Source organism: Xenopus laevis, chromosome 2S (assembly GCF_017654675.1).
Source record: "Xenopus laevis strain J_2021 chromosome 2S, Xenopus_laevis_v10.1, whole genome shotgun sequence".
Lineage (NCBI taxonomy): Eukaryota > Metazoa > Chordata > Amphibia > Anura > Pipidae > Xenopus > Xenopus laevis.
This window is the reverse complement of record NC_054374.1, coordinates 62,250,356-62,272,681: the sequence shown is the minus strand read 5'-3', so window position 1 is coordinate 62,272,681 and position 22,326 is coordinate 62,250,356. Positions and strand designations below refer to the sequence as shown.

The following is a 22,326-nucleotide window of genomic DNA, read 5'->3' as shown; positions in this document are numbered from 1 at the left end:
CATAACATAGATGCATATAACAGAAATATATTTGATGCACAAAATTGATTTGGAAAGTGTATCTTGAATTTGTCAATATCAAATTTGTTTAGCTCTATATCAATTTCTCACTTGTATGGGTTAAAAACTCCCAGCAGCATAACACTAGATCTTTAAGGGTGGTGGCACACGAGAAGATTTGGGGGAGATTAGTCGCTCAGCAACAAATCTTCTCTTCTTTGGGAGACTAATCTCCCAAAATGCCTTCCCGCCTGCAAGAATACGAATCGCAGGTGGGACGGCCTACATTTACGAAGTCACCCCAAGTAGCCTCACAAGGAAACTCCGGGCGAATTTGGAAATCTGAATCGATTCGTATGCCATCCCGCCGTCGATTCATATTCTTGCCTGCGGAAAGGCATTTTGGGGAGATCAGTCACCCGAAGAATAAAAAATTTGTCGGTATGCGACTTAATATCACCTCAATCTTCACTTACACCCAGGTCAAGTTTGTTGCTGGGTGAGCAAGATTCTCTTTTCTCATCCAATGAGATTCCATTCATTTATTCACATATGACCCTTTGCGAGACTGTGCAGCTTTAAATTTTCTCGTATATTAATATCACTTGTGTCACCACCCTAAAACACCAGGTCAGAAATCTGCATTCTTCAGATTTCAATGCCAAAAATGTTCACTAACAGCAGCTTTACCCCAATATACCATAACCTAGTTCTCCAAACTAGCTCCAGCTGCAGTCATTTCCTAAAGTTAGTGGTTTATATTACAATGTTTTACATTTTGAAAAATCACCTCAAAGCTTACACTTTACACCTTATCTCCTACAGGTCATTAAGTAACCAGGTAAAACACATATCTCCCAACATTTGAAAAACAGAAAAAGGGACAAAAAAGATCTGAAAATGTTTTCACCACTGCCATTTTATAGCCACTCCATTTTACAAAATTTGGCAGGTTTTGAACACATTTCTGGGCGTTTAGTGCCATGTTTTATGTGTTATTACAGTTTTTCTAATGAAGGTGAAATTGGCCTTTAAACTGCTAGCCTTAGTTCTCCCAAGAGACCTGCTTATCTTAAAGTGTTACAAATGTTTCTTTGTAGTTGCTCAGTGTTCTGGGTTCTCTGCTTAAAAGCCTCTTATTTTAATTAAGTTTCAGACACTTTGTATTTGGAACTGCTGGCTGAGCTGTCAAGATTGGGACTGTCCCGCAGAAAATGGAACAGAAGGGAGTAGTGATTGACGAATTGGACCCATTTCACCAAAAATTTGCTAAACAGTGAAAATTTGCTAAAGTGCATTGAAGTCTATGGGTGTCCATTTTTTTTTTTGTAGCGCGATGCTGCGAGTCACATTTTTTTTTGTTGCACGACCCCATTGGAGTCTATGGCATTTTTGCAGTGAAACTGTGAAAAATCTCACTCATCACTAGTTGGGAGGTATGAAAACATCTTAAATATGAATGCCTGTGGTCTACTGAACAGTTTGATTACCAATGTGCATAGGTTTACCTAAGTATGTCATGTGTAGAGGCCCAAAATTAAGATAGTCCATTTGATCTATCATTTCTGTAATTTTAGCTACTACAGAATCAACAAATTTACTGCATTTTCTATGGGGTATACCCATAAAAACCGGTGTTAACCAAAAGAGAGAGACAGTACATATTCTACTGAATCTAAAATGGTAAAATATGCCTTTCTACACCATACTTCTACATTCCTACAGTTGTGTTCAGAATAATATCAGTGAGTTTAAAAAAGTGAATAAAGCACAAAATCCTTAATAGTTTTTATTTCCATACATGCAAATCCATTGGGAACACTGCCCATTCTATTTTAAATCAAAACGAACATGAAGAAAGATTTATCAAATTGTGTTATTCCTTTACAGAAAAAAATAGCAGTGTCTGCATTTTTCTTTACAAACTCAAACATTCACTGTATAGACTAAATTTTTTTTAAAGATTTTGCTTTCCTAAGTATAACCAATGTTTCTTAGAACTGCTGCACATCTGTGTTGCACGGAGCTCTGGCACCTGTTACATTCCACAATTCTTCTTCATTTCTTGGTTTTGCCTCAGAAATTACATTTTTTATGTCACCCCACAAGTTTTCTATTGCATTTAGGTCCTGGGATTGGGCTGGCCCTCCATAACATCAATATTGTTGGTCTGGAACCAAGATGTTGCTTGTTTACTGGTGTGTTTGGGGTTGATTTCTTGTTGAAACGCTCATTTCAAGGGCATTTCCTCTTTGGAATAAGGCAACATGATCTCTGCAAGTATTTTGATGTACTGAAACTGAACCATGATCCCTGTTATGTGATAAATAGACCCAAGACAGTAGTATGAGAAACATCCCCATATTATGATTCCTGCACCACCATGCTTCACTGTCTTCACACTGTACTGTGGCTTGAATTCAATGTTTGGGGGTCATCTGACAATGTGGCCCCTAGACCCAAATTGTATAACCTCTTCAGATAATCTTTTTTTTAACAATGGGACTTTGCAAAGGCATAGCTTTACTTAGGCTTCTTCAAATTGTAACATTGCTTACAGGTAACTTTAGACCGTCTTTGGCCCTCCTTTGCCATTTTGGCTATTCTATCCATTTGAATGGTAGTTTTCTTCCATGTCTTTCAGGTTTTGGTTGCCATTTTAAAGCACTTGTGATCATTTTAGCTGAGCAGCCTATCATTTTCTGCATTTCTTTATATGTTTTTTCTCTTTCAAATTTACTTTTTAATCAAAGTGCACTGTTCTTTTGAACAATGTCTTGAATGACCCATTTAACTCAAATTTTCAGATAGAAATGCTCTATAATGAGCATGCACTTTAATCAAGCATGCACAACATTTGCTGCCTTCCTTAAATAAGGGCCGTAAGCGACACCTGTTTTTTCACAGAATCAATGACCTCATTAATTGAAATCCACACTGCTATTATTTGGAACAAGCTATTCCACCAAAAACTGTGATCGAACAGGTAAGTAAGTAAATATATATATATATATATATATATATATATATATATATACTGTGCTAAGCAACCGCACTCTGTACACCGGACTTCTTGTTATTGTTTGCGGGTGCAGGGTCAATTGTTTTCATATGCAGAAGTAGTATACAGACCCGCACACCAATATTTCTTTCCAAAATGTTTATTTAGTGCATTAATCCGACGTTTCGGCCCACATTAGGGCCTTTTTCAAGGATAAATAATGTGCATTACAACTGTGCTTTTATACAAACAACCCCCATTTGAATTTGGCGCCATATCTGACGTCATCCACATCCAAAAAACTTTTTTTCTTTTTTTGCATCACCCATAGTACTGTGTACCTTATATACAATATGTGCAATTTCCTACCACCAGGTGGCATCAGCGTGCAGTGCAGAAAGTTCATTTAGATGCCAAAAGTGTCTTCAACCTGAAAAAATGTATATAAATTGTATACTTAGTAACTTAAAAAACGACATACAAACAATGTTGCTTAAAAAGATATGCTTATACAATGTTTCAATAAAAAAGAATTATAAGCCTTGGATTGTCGTTTCTTGTACATTGGTCCACATTGTGAGAATTAAGATGTTTGTCACAGAAAGCAATTCAACACCAATTGTCCATTTAACCCATGAGGGGCCACACAGTTCAGTTCAAATATCCAGAATGCTTCTTTCTGTAATAAAGCTTTATTGTAATCAATAATAATAATAATAAAGCTTTATTACAGAAAGAAGCATTCTGGATATTTGAACTGAACTGTGTGGCCCCTCATGGGTTAAATGGACAATTGGTGTTGAATTGCTTTCTGTGACAAACATCTTAATTCTCACAATGTGGACCAATGTACAAGAAACGACAATCCAAGGCTTATAATTCTTTTTTATTGAAACATTGTATAAGCATATCTTTTTAAGCAACATTGTTTGTATGTCGTTTTTTAAGTTACTAAGTATACAATTTATATACATTTTTTCAGGTTGAAGACACTTTTGGCATCTAAATGAACTTTCTGCACTGCACGCTGATGCCACCTGGTGGTAGGAAATTGCACATATTGTATATAAGGTACACAGTACTATGGGTGATGCAAAAAAAGAAAAAAAGTTTTTTTGGATGTGGATGACGTCAGATATGGCGCCAAATTCAAATGGGGGTTGTTTGTATAAAAGCACAGTTGTAATGCACATTATTTATCCTTGAAAAAGGCCCTAATGTGGGCCGAAACGTCGGATTAATGCACTAAATAAACATTTTGGAAAGAAATATTGGTGTGCGGGTCTGTATACTACTTCTGTATATATATATATATATATATATATATATATATATATAGGTTAGTACAGGTTAGTAAGTATATATATATATATATATATATATATATATATATATATATATATAGACAAATACAAGATTCCTCTGCACTCAACCCATTATCAATATATTTAAGACAGAGACATTTTGTGCATACTGCTACTGAAAAATGCCTTACCCTTTAAACAAAACAGGGATTGTTTGTCCATATATTGCAATATATTTAAGCTGGCCAACTACGTCAAAGTCATCCCATATCTGGCCAGTCCTATGCTCAATTTTCATTTGATTCATTAAGAATTCTATGGTTTCATTATACATTTTATAAAAGGGACGAATACGTTTTACCTGCAACTTACTAGCTGCTTTCAAAGTAAAACTCCCAAACTTGGCTGCCCTTTTATTAGACACCAGTGGGATCACCTGACTATAGTTGGAGGGGGTGGGAGCTACAACATGGAGCTGGTCACTGCTCTTGTAGAACTATAACAAACAAGGGAAAGTTGTGCTCACCACTAGTTTTTAAAATCATTAGGCGGGGGTGCAATGAGGGTGTGACCACAAAATACATATAGACAAATACAAGATTCCTCTGCACTCAACCCATTATCAATATATTTAAGACAGAGACATTTTGTGCATACTGCTACTGAAAAATGCCTTACCCTTTAAACAAAACAGGGATTGTTTGTCCATATATTGCAATATATTTAAGCTGGCCAACTACGTCAAAGTCATCCCATATCTGGCCAGTCCTATGCTCAATTTTCATCTGATTCATTAAGAATTCTATGGTTTCACTATACATTTTATAAAAGGGACGAATACGTTTTACCTGCAACTTACTAGCTGCTTTCAAAGTAAAACTCCCAAACTTGGCTGCCCTTTTTGTTTTGTTTAAAGGGTAAGGCATTTTTCAGTAGCAGTATGCACAAAATGTCTCTGTCTTAAATATATTGATAATGGGTTGAGTGCAGAGGAATCTTGTATTTGTCTATATGTATTTTGTGGTCACACCCTCATTGCACCCCCGCCTAATGATTTTAAAAACTAGTGGTGAGCACAACTTTCCCTTGTTTGTTATTATTATATATATATATATATTATACATTAACACACACATATGAGCCTACCTCTTTTGTATTAGCAATTCAGTAAAATTTAAGCAGTAGAATGGCATGTGGACATAGGTCCAAGTACCCGCTTTTTGTTTTAAAAAGTTCTGTACAATATAAGGAGTGTAAATACCAATAATCTGCTGCCTTGCACATGCTGCTTATAAACTAGTGAAAAGTGAAATAGCACTGATCAATATGCAAGAGATGTTCTGATTCAGTACAGAGGCCCATTGTACGCTAAGGTACCACTTTACAGTCCTGCTCTATAAGCTTGGTGAGATCCGAGCGTTCCAGGTAATCAAGACTGCATTGCCTGCCAACAGTGGACATAACGGTGAGGTACAGAGATTTGGTGTGCAAGGACGCACACATCAACCGCTGCCTGATTTAGATCCTGTGTCACTCTATAGAACAAAATGTTTGGATGCTCCTGGTGCCTAGCAAAGGCGCACATAATTGAGAGGTACAGAGACTTTGTGTGTGGAAATGCACACATCTACAAACCAACGCTGCCTGGTAAAAAGTCCTGTGACACCTTTTCAAGGAACCAATATTTTGGCATTCCAAACTGCTTTCAAAGAGAGTATGGCAGATAAGCCTATCAATACCTCTGCACACTGCTTTAAGTCGTTTTCTCTGTGTGGCATATTTTCATTTCTGATCTGCTATTCCTTTTCTAACACTTCTTCTAGCACACACGCATATATGTCTGCTGCATTGCATATATCTGAATAAACAGTTACCACAGATGACATACAATGGGGATACATCATCATCAACAACAACAACAAAAGTTCTGCACTCACAGGTGGCAAATAAATATAAAATATATAAAATATTTATTTAATGCATGATTAAATAAATATGTTTATTTACCACAGCTGCCTGTATTAATCAGTTCTCTCGAAAAAAAAATAATTCAGGCCTTTCTATAGCTTTAAGTTTTTCTCTATATATTATTTTGTCATCAAGCACCCTTTTTACTGACCAGACTGGTAAAATACCAGACAGGTGGCAACTCTTGCCTCCAAACTGGCATTCAGCTACATCAAAATCCTCAGGTATCAAAGGTCATTAACCCTTTCACTGCCAGCCAAAAAAAGCCAGAAAAGCAACAACAAAAAAAAGCTAATTATAATAAAACTAGTAATATGTGTACTGTTTATATGTAATTGCATATAATGTAGGTGTGTGTAAATAACAAAAAACGGCATTTACCGTTACCGCCTTCCTTATTAACTTAAACTGTTGCCAATTAACAATCTTGCCCCTTTTATAAGCCTGTTACAAGCAACACCCAGTTTAAGCTCCCCAGCCAGATTTACCATGCGATTCCTTGTTCCTTGCCTTGTTCCTAGTTTTGGAGTCCTCTCCCTGTACCCTTGCGTTGGTCCCCTGCCTACTTTATGTGGATCTCCCGGTACTAACCTCAGCCTGCTCTCTGGATATTCTCATTAACCCCTGCCTACTTTGCCTGAACTCCCTGTACTGGCCTTGGATTTCTCTCTGGACTTTCCCTCTGGCTTTCTGCCAGTCTCAACCTCAGTTTGTTGATCGGAACTTCTTTGTTAGCTGCCTGTCCCAACGTTTGGACTGGACTTTATTTTGCCTGCCGGTATCCCAGGCAGTGGTGTAACTAGATATTACTGGGCCCCACAGCAAATCATTTTTCAGGCCCCCAAAATGTTTTACCAATATTTATTGAAACTGTATATGAATAAGGGCCTCATGGGGCTCCTATATCTCCTGGGCCCCCTATATCTCCTGGCCCCCTATATCTCCTGGGCCCCCTATACCTCCTGGGCCCCCCTGCAGCCGCAGGGTCTGCTCCTCTATAGTTACACCCCTGATCCCAGGTTATTCTCTTTATTTACTGGTTACTGTTTTGCACCATTTATCATTAAATCTTTACTTTTTCATGGCTTCCAAACTCCGTTCTCCTATTTATGGTTATAACTCGGGTTATCCAGTATACAGACTCCCTTCTTCCTATCTGTCCTCAGTGGCAGAACATGACACTCTGATAAACTTCAGTCACTCTTTACTGCTGTACTGCAAGTTGGAGTGATATCACCCCCTCCCAGGGCCGGGGGCCCACTCGGGCTGCTATCCAGGCTGCCCCCCTGTGCTGCACCGGCACGACGAATATGTGCGCATGCGTCGATGCAACACCAGTGTGCGCATGCGCCGGCACGCCACGTCTGTGCGCATGCAGCGGAATGCCACGTCTGCATGCATACGTGAATGCGCATAATGTTTTTTCGGATTAAGAAGTTAATGTGGGTGCGGATCTGGGTCGGCGAGGCCCACAAAAGCCAGGGGCCCACCAGGTTTTTTCCCGGTCTCCTGCCGGCCCAGTCCGACCCTGCCCCCTCCCCTCAGCAGCCTACAACAGAACAATGGGAAGGTAACCAGATAACCCCTCCCTGACACAAGATAACAGCTGCCTGGTGGATCTAAAACAGCACTCAACAGTAAAAATCCAGGTCCCACCGCAACTCCTACATTGAGTTGGAGAAACAATAGCCTGCCTGAAATGCTGGCTATTTCTGAAGGACGGGATCCGGCAAAATGACCTGAGATGGCTGCCTACACACCAATATTACAACCATAAAAATAAATACTTGTTAGTTCAGGAATAAAATTTTACATGTCAGAGAATTATTTTCAGTTAATTGAGAAATAAAAACTACACTATAAAAGTAATGGCAGTATTCCTTTATGTTTTGACTGAGAATAATTAGAAATTAGCAAAAGTTCTGTGGCACAGTCAACTCTAGGGCTCACAGTAGGAGTATCGAGTAAGTGAAAATGGAGGTGTGCTTTATTGAGGCGTGAAGAAAAGGTGGGCATGGCCTAAGGTTTACACCGTTATTAGACAACAAAAAATAATGTATGGTTTCACAATAACAGTCAAGAGTGTCACTATATATAAAAAGTATTAATTGATCTATAAATGACGGCAGAAACACTTCAGTTCAAGTAGCGTATTGGGCCTTAAAGCCCGTCTGGTAACAAAATTCCGTGAACACACTGTTGAAGAATGACTGCTCACGCGATAGTTTCTTACGGATACATCGTGTTAACATAAAGTTACGGCCAATTATTTACGCTGTTTACGTGATGGCTGTACAGGACAATTGGCAGATATAGTGGTCCCATGACGACAACCCACAAAGGCAAATCAACGGCCCCTTTACAGAATGATCGGGGAAAGAGGAAGTGGGGTGGAGCCAATGCGCTAAACACCTGCCCTCCGACCAATGAAAAAGTGTGTTTATACCAACGCCCCCTGTCAGACCTTGGTGCCAGTGAGTGCACTTCCGTAGCGGTTTTGCCCTCCAAGTCTTTCTCATTTGTTGTCCTGCTGTCCCTTGAGACGAAATGGCTGCTGCAGTCGGGTTGAGAGCGAGCTACCATAGAGCTTTGGGCAGGATAGAGATGATGCTTCCTCCCAAGTTACGACCTATCTACAATCACCCGGCAGGTACATTTCATATTAGGGAAGGTGCAGTCTCTAAGGCAAATTCTGCACGAAGTGTGTATGTTTAGGGACGATGTCATTTGATTTGCTTTATTTCAGGACTCCATGCATAAAACTGTGGGTCTGTTTAGTGGAATAATAGTAATAAGAAGGTTGTGCAGTGGTTTTTGCTATTACTCTTTTAGAAGGTTAAAGGGAAGGTCATATAACTGTGCAGCTGATCTGCATTTATCCAGTGGAGTAACAAGGTATTACTGGGCCCCACAGCAAATTATTTTTCAGGCCCCCAAAATGTTTATCAGTTGACTTGTTTTTCCAATATTTATTGAAATTGTATATGAATTAAGGCCTCATGGGGCCCAATACCCAGGGGTGTAACTATAGAGGAGCAGACCCTGCGGCTGCAGGGGGGCCCAGGAGGTATAGGGGGCCCAGGAGATATAGGGGGCCCAGGAGATATAGGGGGCCCAGGAGATATAGGAGCCCCATGAGGCCCTTATTCATATACAGTTTCAATAAATATTGGTAAAACATTTTGGGGGCCTGAAAAATGATTTGCTGTGGGGCCCAGTAATATCTAGTTACACCACTGCCTATACCTCTTGGTCCTCCTGCAGCCGCAGGGTCTGCTTCCTCTATAGTCACGCCCTTGCATTCACTTTAGTTTTGCATATGGGCAGAGGTGTCCAAAAGGGTTCATTCCTTGGCAGAAATCAATTATTTTTTGAATTGCTAAACGTGCACAAACAGTTATGCTCTGGTGTTTTTATTTTACTTACCCAAACACCCTGACAAAAATAAAGAAAAAACTACCTAATTGTATGTGTTGCCTTTCAAGGACATCCTCTCAAGTTATAGCAGCAATAAAAAGGTTATAGGGTTTCATAGGAACCAGCTTACATCTAGTAACTCAGGTTGGCCTGTTTATTTGTATTCATCCCATTAAAACTGGCTTTTCTGCTTTCATTTGAACCTGTAGCACAAACCCCTAATTGACCTTACTGGACTAGTGGCTACTCCATTTTCCTGTTTGACTTCATTTTTCTTTCTAGGGTTTCGTATTTTGTGCATTGATTTAATACAATTCAAAGTTGAGCTTGTATTGATATTTGAGTGCATGGTAATTTTAAATATTAAAATTTGTATTTTTTTTTTAGGAGCTATAATCGGGGTTCTGATAATAATGTCAAAATAAAGAAAACTACTAATTTAGGGAACGATAATATAAAGTTGTATTTAGAGTTTTAATGGACTCATTATGTGCAACCAAAAGGTCATATACTCGGGTATTTATCATTTTCTTTTATTATTTAAAACAGCTGTTCACCTCTGAGTTAACTTATAGTATGATGTAGAGAATGATATTCTGAGTTGTAATTTTCATTTTTTTTTATTTGAGTTTTTTTTTTTGTTTTTTTTTTTAAATATTTTAGCTTTTTACTCCGCAGATCTTCAGTTTTTAGAGCAGGTGTCCCCAACCACCGGGCTGTGGCCCAGAACAAGGCCACGGACAGTCCTGAACTGGGCTGCCAAACAATGAATGAGGTACGCTGAATTGGACGCCGGTGCGCCCAAATTGGATGCCGACCCCCTCTGACACGCCCTGACCGCCTCTCACCCCTCCCCGACCCTTCAGCAACCTTATCATATAAACTGATAATCTTTCTAAAGCAAACATATCATTTTTACCAATGCAGGGCAACGGTACATTATATTTTAATTGCTTTAAAACACTTTTATTTATTTGGTGTTACTGTTCCTTTAAGCAATCTGGTTGCTAGGGTCCAAATTACTCTACCAACTATGCAATGATTTGAATAGGAGACTGGAATATGGAGAGGAGAGGGCCTGAATAGAAAGATGAGAAATAAATAGCAATAACAATAAATCTGTAGCTTCACAGAGCAATTGTTTTTTTGATGGGGTCAGTGACTCCCTTATCAAAGCTGGAAAGATTCAGAAGAAGAAGGAAAATAATTCAAAAACTGTAAAAAATTATTAATGAAAAGCAATTGAAAAGTTGTTTAGAATTGGCCACTCTATAACATACCAAAAGTTAACTTGAAGGTGATCCAGGGTCGGACTGGATATCAAGGGGCCCACAAGGTTACTAAACTCTGGCCCCCCCCCCCCCGCGCACAGGCGCAAACGTCGGCACGCGGGCGACAGCATGTAAACGCCTGGGGCCCGGAGATCGGGGAGGGAGGCTGGGCCAGCGGGGGCCGGGCCCACCGGGTTTTTTCCCGTTGTCCCGCCGCCCCAGTCCGGTGCTGCGGTGATACATCCCTTTAACTGTTTCAGTACTATAAGATTTCTCTTTCTATACTTTATTTTGTTTTGATAGATGCTAGTTTTTAGATTTACATTTTTTTATAAGCATATCTCATTATTGTACATATTGTATTACATAAATAGTTTGGGAACTGCTCAGGCCCTATGCTCTGTAGCTTGTTATAAGACTAAGCTAGTTAGATATCTTTTGCACACAGGCCATTGTAGTATACACAGACTAACAAAATAAGGCCAGTGCACACCCATTGTTTTCTGCTGGTGTGGAGAAAAGATTGATGTGCTAAATTAATTACACGCTTTCATGTTCTCATATGTGCCCTATGTGCACAGGGCCGGATTTACATAGTGGGCGCCCCTAGTCCCACTGCCGTTCGTCGCCCCTGTCCCCTTCCCTTTATTTGTGCAAATTTTCATCATCTGGACTGGCGCAATAGTGATTGGCGCATGGGAAATTTAAAAAAATATTGTATCTGCAGCGCATCCCCAGTGTTTTTTTGAACCAATGTGGGTGTGGTTGGGCAGCATGCCGCCCCCCCCCTAAAATCCTGCCGTCCTAGGTGGCTTTTACACAAATCCGGGCCTGTATGTGCACACAACTGTGTGGACAGGAGCAGATTAGCATTTTCTCTTCTGTCATATCTAAGACAGTGGACGATACCCTGTGTTTGCCACTAGATAAAGATGTTCTCTACAAGTAAAGTTCAGGTGAGAAGGCAGGTAAGCCATTACATCCAAATCTTATTATACCTGTCAGGCACACCACCAAAGTTCCCACAAGGGCAGCACTACTGTCAAAACTAGGAATGCACTGACTCCAGGATTCGGTTCGGGATTCGGCTTTTTTAGCAGGATTCAGATTCAGTCAAATCCTTCTGCCTGGCCGAACCGAATCCTAATTTGCATGTGCAAATTAGGGACGGGGAGGGAAATAGAGTGACTTTTTGTCAGAAAATAAGGAAGTAAAAAATGTTTTCCCCTTCCCACCCTTAATTTGCATATGCAAATTAGGATTCGGTTCAGTATTCTGCCAAAGCTTTTGCGCAGGCTTCGGGAGTTCGGCCGAATCCAAAATAGTGGATTCAGTGCATCCTTAGTTGTTCCATAGCCCTTACTGAGGCAAGAAAGCAGATGGTTATGAGGAGCATTGTCTATCTTTGGCAGCTGTAGCTTGCCCACTGCAACTGAAAATGAGCATCAGGTGAAGGACTCAATCATGATCATTGCAGAGATTATTTTTTCCATTGCAGCTATCTTGTCACTGGAAAAGGAATGTGTTTGTGTACTATATTAGTGGCACTGCTGTTATTTTGGTGTGTCTAGTCAATGTGAGCCTTTGGAATGACGTCATGGTTGCTTACCGAATGGAAAACTCTTTTCCCGTGGTCACATTAGTGGTGCTTAGAATAAAAGCTACATCTGATAAGGATGTTCTAGGGCAAGTTAAGTGCCAGAATAATTCTGGCTTCAAAATTCTTTTAATATTGTACAAGCTACTGTTGTTTTTTGTTTCTGTTGAGAAAGTAACTATGACCTTTACCCCCATTAAACGTTAAAACACTGTGATATTTCAGTTTTGCATGGGCAATTTGGTCGCACAATAGGAAATGAAACAACCTAGAAAAAACATAGCTTTCACAGCCTCTGATCATACCTAATTGCGGATTGGTTGCTATTTAGCACCAATGTTAGTAAATCAGTCCCCTTTTGGAGTACATAATTTTTTCTAATTATTAAATCCATTTTGCTGGAGGAATAATGTCAAATGTAGAAATCTGATGTTAAAGGAGAACTAAACCCCCCCATACCAAAAAAAAATCTCCCCCTTACCTGCATGCCATTACAACGCCCCCCACAGTGTGCATTAGGCAAAAAACAACCCCTAGGGGAATTTATTTCCCCAATATCAAAGAATACAACACAGCAGCCTTACTCAGATACGAGGGAGACTGGCTTCTCGACAAAAACCAATACACAAACATATTTTTAGATCAACACTTAAGTAAAGAATATTCTCTTAACTATCTCCTACATACTTCTCCACGTTAGATCCCATCACCCATATGTGACAACCCCTTATTCACAGACACATATAAAGCTTGGCAAGCATCAGGAAAAAACAGAAACTATCACCATATATTTCCCCATATCTTACATGGATAGGACATGGGTAGTCCTTTGCCTCTCCATGGAAGAAGTATTGGATTTTGTAATCCTATTGGAAATTTTTTGTGTCCTATCTTACATAGATAGGACACAAAAAATTTCCAATAGGATTACAAAATCCAATGTACAAAATAGGGGTGTGGAAGCACTCTAAAGGCTAAGTAATAGTATATTTAAGTATAATGGAAGTGCTAGTTTTAATGCACATTCCCTGGGCCCCTGTCTCAAAAGTAAGTTTACAAAACAGGGGTTTTTAGTTACAAAGTTATGATCATAAAGTTGAAAAGCCACCATACCACGTCAAGGTAAACCCCACATGGCGGTCCCTAACTTGTTTGCCTTTCGGCCATAGTATAAAAAGTCTTACTGCATAGTAGCATTCAGTGTAATCAGTGTAATCAGTGTCTGTTGAACCTTGGTTTCAGTGAAAAGGATTACAAAATCCAATACTTCTTCCATGGAGAGGCAAAGGACTACAAACCCTAAAAGACATATTAGAAAAAAAAACATGGAAAAATATCCCTTTACAGCACCATACATGTTTCTAAGATTACAAATCATCCATTTTGCAAAATACATAACCACCCAGGTAACAGAAGATAAAAATAATCCATTACATAATATGGAAAAATAACGCAACAAACGCAACAAAACAAACAATCTCACCATTAAACCAGATGATTAGAACATTAATACAATTAGAGAATAAAGAAAAACCAGGCTTTAAATGGTTGACCCACATCCCAAACATAACACAAACAGATATCCTATAACAACATGTACATATAATGAAACTACTCCCAGCAAGTAGATGTCAAGAGATGGCTCTCCAAATACTTCACAACTCATATCTAACTCCAATTATAAGATATAAAATGGGAAATCTTTCTTCTGATAAGTGCCTCAGATGCTGCTCCCCAAAAGCCGACTTAATACACAACCGTTGGTCTTGCTCAAAATTACAATCCTTTTAGCAAAAAAAAAGTAACTTCATATGTTGGAAAATCCATTCAAATGCAAATAGAGTGGGCATTATTTAGCAGTACCACGAAATACACCCAACTATCAAAATCTGAAAAAAATATGGTCGGGAGATTAGCAGCAGCCCGAAAAACGATACTACAACAATGGCGAACTCATGAACCTCCAACCATACTATTAGTCAATCAAAGATGACACCACCTATTTCATATGGATTGATTGCAATTACCAAAAACTCTTTAATAGCTTGGATAACATACATAACATCACTTCCACAACATATTAAATACCATACAGCAGTGATCCCCAGTAGCTCGTGAGCAACATGTTCCTCTCCAACCCCTTGGATGTTGCTTCCAGTGGCCTCAAAGCAGGTTCTTATTTTTGAAATCCAGGCTTGGAGGCAAGTTTTGTTTTCATAAAAACCAGGTGCACTACCAAACAGAGCCTCAATGTAGGTTGACAATCTACATAGGGGCTACCAAATGGCCAATTACAGCACTTATTTGGCACCCCAAGAATATTTTTCGTGCTTGTGTTGCTCCCCAATTCCTTTTTCTTCTGAATGTTGCTCATGGGTTCAAATGGTTGGGGATCCCTGCCTTACAGTTTATACATTTAGACAAACAACATGGTATGATGAAGAAACTTAAAGAGAAAACCCACTTAACGTGGAGTCCTCCCAAAACCTTGACACTAGACAACAGGAACAAAAAAGGTTGGACTTTGCACCCTCCAGGAGTCCTCAAATAAACAGACTGTTGGCTATACACCCATAAAACCCTTTATAGGATCCTAAACTTATTTTTGAGCTGAAAGTTCAAATTGTTGTTATATACTGTTAAAACGTTGAGAACTGATTTACTTTAATTCTTAACTGTATGGAAAAGCATAATGAAAACAAATTTATGTGAGAAAAATAAATAAAAACAAGTTTTTTTTTTTTGTTTTTTTTTAAAAAAAAAACAACCCCTTAAAAAAATCTGACCCTAAAATGCAGAGCAGCACAGTGGAGCTCCCAGGGCATCATTGTCTGCAGCTTTGTATTCTTTTGGGGTTTAACGCTGACATGAAACCTGTGGGAGCATGCACAGTCGGGGGAATCGTCTTCAACTGCTCATGCTCAAATTGGCCTTGAGCCCAAGAGAGTATACAAAGTGGCTGAAGGTGGTGCCCAGAACCTCTGCTGGGGGGGGGGGGTCACTGACTCTGTAACTGTTCTAATTCATACATAAGTTGATACATTTCTTACCTTTGAACAGATTTCCTGAGTTTCATTAAAGGCAGCTGTTAGAATTTATACAATAGTTGCACACAGCTGCTGAGGAGAAATATATAGTGAATAAAGTACCCCCTCTTGTAAAATATAAGGATATTATAAGTTACCGAGGAGTTTCATGACTCCGAAGGCCGAGTGTTTTTATACAGGTCATGGAACTCCGAGGTAACTTCTAATATCCTCATATTTTACAACTGGGGGTACTTTATTTATTATAATACACAAGTTTCAGTGAGTCATGTGACAGAAATGACATCAGAACTCACCGTTTATAACTGATGACATCAGAACTCACTGTTTATAAGGATATAATTTACAAGATATTCATGGCTTTTGTGTATTATATATATATATAACTGATGGGGCTAATCTGCACCTGGATCACTGAGCTGCCAAACTGAAACACCAGAGAAAGGAACAAAAACTGATTTTGGAAAAACGTTAAAAAAAAATTGAAAGCAATTGGGAAAAAAAGGAAATATTTTTTTTAAAAAAAAAAATTGGCGTCTAGACAATTGTGAATTTGGGTTTTTTTTTTCTTTTGGCATAAGTGAATATTTTGCTCCAACTGGATTCAGCATTTGTCTTAACGTCATTTTTGTGATTTCTCCCATAAGTCGGCACTAGGGACTTCTGAGAAAGGTAAGTAAATTGTGGGGCTGTGCTACTTTTTGACTCTGGATGCCAATTTTTTATCCTTCTAAACAGAGGACTGGTCTTCAGGGAAAAAATTTAAACACCCCTAGTGAATTTAGTCTCTTAACATTTGACCCCCCCCTTGAATAAGGCTTTTTTCTGCTTTAAGTGCATTTTCAGTTTTATATTCTTGTTCCCTTCCCCCCTATTTTTAGTTTGCTAGTTGTATGATTATGTTTCAAGTAAAGGTTCTGACAATTTTTTTTATGCGAAGTTTCACAGTCCAGAATGTAAAACTCTGGTTTTAAGTAGCGTAGATAGGTACCTGTCTTTCTACGACATGTTAAAGCATTGTTGATGGGATTTGCTTTCCTTATGTTAGAGGTTTCTAGTGAGTGATTAGGCCTTGTTTTCATCTTGTTCTAATTTATCCCAGAGGTGCTCAGCTCAGAGTTAAGGGTTTCTCTTTCATGGGTTTTTTTTTCTTTTATAGATCTTATTATTTCTGTTATTATCCTGATAAAACAGCAAAGGTTCTCCTCCAAACTATTACTACAAAATAGGAAGCACAATTTAAAAACCGTAGCCAATTCCAATAATTAGAAGGGGTTTGCTGTTGAACATGATTAATGCATTTTAACAAAAATAGATTCACTCAATACTGCTTTTATTTGAATCTCCGTTTTGTAGATGTCCCTGAGTACTGAACTTGCTATTGTTACATCAACACAGGGTGTCCATCTACTTTTGGCTTTATATTTTGAAGGTGCCGGCGCAATGTTCCATCTGATTCCAAATCCCTTGTGCACAATTTTTTAACTTGTGTGCGCATTTTTAAAAACTGTGTGCGCAGGTCAGAATAAATTCAAAATTCCTTGTTTTCACACATTTCTTTGTGTGAACCACAATTTGTTGTGTGCGCTGGCCTCAAAATTTGTATGCACTCGCGAACAGCTTAAAGGGAACATTGGGCCCGGTTGAGTTTAGAGCCCTGATCAAGACTGGCAACCAAGATATTTTAACAAATGGCAGAAAGGCTACTGGAAACTGCCAGTGCTTTATATTGGTGTTGTTTGGGCCTTTGCTATTTTGTATCTGTTTGTTTATTAGCTGATACATCTGTAGGGTAGAATTCTGTATATGTTTTGTTAAAAAGTGTGTAAAATCTATAGTGGCATTTTAGCTGGTCTACATGTTAAGTGTTTGCTGGATTAATATGGAAATTGTCTCCAATTGTTTGCAAGCATGTTTTATTAACCACATCAAAGCAACAAAACACCTACTTAAACTTTGTCATTTGCATCTAAATAAGTATACTATTCTGGTGTAGAATGTATTCAGTGATTGTTTGTGATGGTTTAAATCAATACTCTCTCCCTGTGATAATAACAGTGAGTTCTTATAAAGCTGTGTTATAAATTCTGCCTAAATATTAAACTGGCAACTCCATGCCAGATCTACTTGGTAGTCCGATCCTGGCCCTTGTCGGCCACCTAGGTGAAAGGACAAATTGGGCTGATCCAGTCTTTGGCCCTGAGGCCAGCAATCAGTTCATACAATGGGGCCTATGAAGTACTGTCAGACGCAGTGGCGTAACTACAGAAGAACCAGACCCTGCGGTTGCAGATGGGCCCATGAGGTATAGGGGCCACACAAGGTCCTAATTAATGAGAATTTTCAACATAATTTGGTAAAACAGAACAACCTCTAGATATGTTGGGGTCCCTAAAAGTCATTTGCTGTGGGGCCCAATAAAATCTAGTTACGCCACTCTTCAGACGTGAACTGCATCAACATGTCCATTCAGCAGTTAGATTAGAACAGTCACCTTCAAGTAAGAAAACAAAAGCAAAATATGAATTGTTGCTATGGTCACTGTCACTGGTGATGTTTGTTTCCAGTGTTAGTTAATACGCCCCACTATGTACACTATGGGGCATTTTTATTATGCTGTGTAAAAAGAAATTCGCTGAAAATATGGTGTAAAAAGCTGTATAAAATAAATTTCGAATTAATCAAGATGTGTGTAATTTTACACCATGCGACCGCCAGATTTGACGCCATTATATTACTTTGTTTACAAGCAAATTGATGATTACCAATGTGTTATTGTCCTATGCCTATAAAAAGATATATATATATATATATATATATATATATATATATATATATATATATATATATATATATATATATATATATATATATATATATATATATATATATATATATATATATTGTTGCTTTGGTTAAATACTGAGGTCTAATATGTATTTCTTTTTTCTTTAAGGACCTAAGACCGTTTTCTTTTGGGCTCCAATAATGAAATGGGTGAGTTCTTGTGTTCAAACTGTGGTTTCCTAAAATAAAAATATTACACTGTAAAACTGACCTGTATTTTAAAGTGATTTTAATAGTCCTACAGCATTAATAATAAACTGATCTGTCTTACCACTACATTAACTTAGAGCTGTATGTCTTACAGGGGTTGGTGTTTGCTGGGCTAGCAGATATGACCAGACCAGCAGACAAACTTAGCACAGGACAGTCTGCTGTACTGACGGCCACAGGTATGTATTTTTCAGTTTCTTACTTCGTTTTTTTTTTAATTTGAATATGCTTTATTCCCATTTTTTATAATTGGCCGTAATATAGATTAAATAAATCTGCATTCGTTTATAGAATTACATATACTTGCATTATCTGCACATTTCAATTTTACACCCAATGGAATATTTTTGTTTTAATTTGTTTAAATTACATTATATGTGACAGGAAAAACCATGTATGGATTTCTTTGATGAAGCCTGCTCTCCTCTTTGTCACCTGACACAGGGAAAGATTTTCTTTTTGTAAAACACATCAGTTAATTCTAATTTCAGTAAATTCTAATTTCAGTAAAACACATGACAAATTGGGGATAATTTAAAGCGTTTTTGGCTGCTTTTTTTTGCCCACAGGAACCGGCAACAAAGTGCCCCATCCTGTTGCCCTAAGGCTTACTGTGGTGGGATGGTGGAGGTTTGACTGGCACTGTTAAAGGACCAGTAACATCAAAAAATTAAATTGTTTTAAAGTAATAAATATATAATGCAGTGTTGCCCTGCACTAGTAAAACTGGTGTGTTTGCTTCAGAAACACAACTATTGTTTATATAAATAAGCTGCTGTGTAGCCAAGGGGCAGCCATTTAAAGGAGAAAAGGCTCAAGTTACACAGCAGATAAGCTCTGTAGAACATAATGTTATCTGTTATACATTATTTATCCTGTGCCATATAGCCTTTTTTCAATTTCTGCCATTGCTACTCAGCAGCTTGTTTATATGAACTATAGAAGTGTTTCTGAAGCAAAAAGAACAGTTTTACCAGTGCAGGGCGACACTACATGATATTTTCATTACTTTAAAAACTTTTTTTTTTGTGTTACTGTTCCTTTAAGGAAAACAAGAGGTAGTTAAAACAGCCTTATCTGCACTGTCATTAATATAAACATAATGGTGAGGCACTTTTTTCACTGCTTCATGTTCATCAGGGTGCTTCAAAACGAACCTCAAATCAGAAGTAAAAGAAAGTGAATCATTCATCTCGGTCATCCATAACACATGTTCAGCGCTGTGAAATATGTTGGCGTTATATAAATACATGTTAAAAAATGTACCAAATGAACCTCTCTTTTATTTTTCTTAACAGGACTCATCTGGTCACGTTATTCCCTAGTGATCATTCCCAAAAACTGGTCACTGTTTGCTGTAAACTTCTTTGTTGGTTGTGCAGGGGGGTCCCAGCTTTTCAGAATATGGAAGTGAGTACATTAAAAAGACTACAGGTGTAGGATCTGAAACTCGTTATCCAGAAAGCTCCAAATTACAGAAACATCGTCTTCCATAGACTCCATTTCTTTTTTTCTGTTATAATAAAACAGTAGCTTGTACTTGATCCCAATTAAGATAGAATTAATCCTTATTGAAAGCAAAACCAAGACTATTGGGTTTATTTAATGTTTACATGATTTTCTAGTAGAGTATAAAGATCCAAATTACTGTAAGAACCATTCTCCAGAAAACCCAGGTCTTGAGCATTCTGGATAACATGTCCCATACCTGTACTACTATAAATATATATTAATATATATATATGCGTGTATACATTTTTCAGTTGTTTTAAATCTCCTTATCTCGCCATTTTAATTTTAGGTTTTTAATATAATGTATGGCAAACTGTTCAGTATATTTGGCATGGGTAAATAGCACAAAAATCTATGCATACGTGTCTAAAGTAGTATTTAAATCAGATGTGTTTTTTTTTGCTAGCAGCTGCAGACAAGCTTTTAATGTGACTTCGAAGCTCCACATGAAAGTTAGTTGCAAGTGAATTTTGCCCGTCTTCCCAAAGTGTAAAAAACAAAATCTACTGTTTGCCTGTAATCCAGGCCAAGATCAAAAGATTATGTATTTGGAACATCTAGATATTTTATTGTAGACCTTCTGTTTGCAAGGAGAGTCTTTATAGATAATTGGTGGACAATATAAAGGAAAAACAAACAATCTTGTTTGGTCAGTTTACAACCCAATTGTTTTGTGTTTGTCCCCCCAAATGATTGATTTCACTGATCACTTATATTCCCAGTAAACTGTTTTCCCACTGGTGCCACAGACTAACATAATCTTCCAACAGGGTTAAGATAAACAGTACTATAGTGATGCAACTAGGCAGACCTTTTGCCTGGAGCTTCTGCCAGTTTCAACACTGGTAATGTGTATTTCATAAGTGTCAATTTTGACATCAGAATGCCCCAATTATACAAATGTGCAACTGCATTTTATATAGAATACCTTGGTCCTTATACTTTTACTGGATTGCATACTTTTGGGGCTATAGTTACTTATACAATGCTCATTTCAATAGAAGTCAGTGAATGCAAGTCTAACTGTACCATTTAATGCCTCTTCCATACAATTTAAAGTCTGTTATGTGATTGCTGTATAAACAAAATTCTTAAACAATTCTTAACCAAGTTTGTTTCTTTTATACAGGCACAATCAGGAACTTAAAGCTATTGATGTGCAGCAAGAAGTAAAACCTTGAGCCATCCTTTTTGTATCACCTGTGGAAAATGTTAAAAGGTGGAATAGAAACGTAACCGTGGTATTTTACATGAAATGTAAACTTCACTTTTAACATCTAAAGGGAGTCATGTTATTAAAAAACTCTCGTGTTTCTTTTGATTTTAGTTGAAATATTTGTAGCCTCCTAACTAATTAATAAACAATGAATTTAAGTTTCAGTTTTGGACTTCTAATTATGTGTTTTTGTTTTGAATAACCGTTGCACAAAAATCCACTGTAGTAGGAATAAGGTTTTAGGCAGGTCGCATTAACACCACCCTGACTAACACATTTGGGCATTTTGCAGCAGAAGTCTGCATATCCCTGCCCTTTGTGTATCAGCTATGGCTAGGGTTGCCACCTGGCCGGTATTTTTTTCCAGAAAAGGTGGCAACCCTAGCTATGGCACTTTGCATGTGATTATTAAAAGTAGCTGATGGGGAGACAGGAGTGTTTAGAAAACCATTGGTTTTCCTAGACAGCACTGTAGTCACAACAGCGCCCCCATATGCTGTATCCTTTGCTCATGCACTTCATCTGGTTATCCCCCCAGGCCCAGAGGATACGGACTCCCAGTAGGTTTCCTTCTTGCTGGTTGTGCTGTCTGGACATACGTCTACCTTTCTTTTTTTTTTCTCCAGGCCTGCAGTGGGTCCCCCAAGTAGTGCAGCAATGTGTACTATTCCCTACCTGTTAACACCTATACCTAAACTCACAGATTTGTTAACAACTTGCCCTTAATTTTTTTTAATCCTACCTTTGCCTTTTTGTACCTTCTAACTTCCTGCCATGTTATCTACCTGTGCTGCAAAAATATAATTTTAGTTTGCAATAATTAGCCCTGCCACAGGGCCCAGCTTTGCTTCCTCCTTGGTCCCTACTCCTAAAATGCATCCAATGGCCCCTAAGTCACTGCTTTTGCCCCTGGTTAACACCAACCTAAAAGTAATT

General features: G+C 38.2%; 1 protein-coding gene across 2 annotated transcripts; it reads left to right on the top strand.

The window, feature by feature from the left end:
* Nucleotides 1–8,760: 8,760 nt before the first annotated feature.
* mpc2.S (mitochondrial pyruvate carrier 2 S homeolog) lies at nucleotides 8,761–21,554 on the top strand. 2 transcript variants are annotated; one of them, XM_041582973.1, is made up of 6 exons: nucleotides 10,442–10,465; nucleotides 16,253–16,277; nucleotides 18,562–18,602; nucleotides 18,757–18,841; nucleotides 19,961–20,072; nucleotides 21,304–21,554. In XM_041582973.1, exons 1-6 carry the CDS (start codon nucleotides 10,457–10,459, stop codon nucleotides 21,353–21,355), a joined length of 324 nt encoding a protein of 107 aa, XP_041438907.1. In that variant the 5' UTR covers nucleotides 10,442–10,456; the 3' UTR covers nucleotides 21,356–21,554. The 2 variants fall into 2 exon arrangements, with proteins under 2 accessions (NP_001079531.1, XP_041438907.1); NM_001086062.1 differs by lacking the exons at nucleotides 10,442–10,465; nucleotides 16,253–16,277 and adding an exon at nucleotides 8,761–8,923 and having other exon boundaries at nucleotides 21,304–21,548.
* Nucleotides 21,555–22,326: the final 772 nt, after the last annotated feature.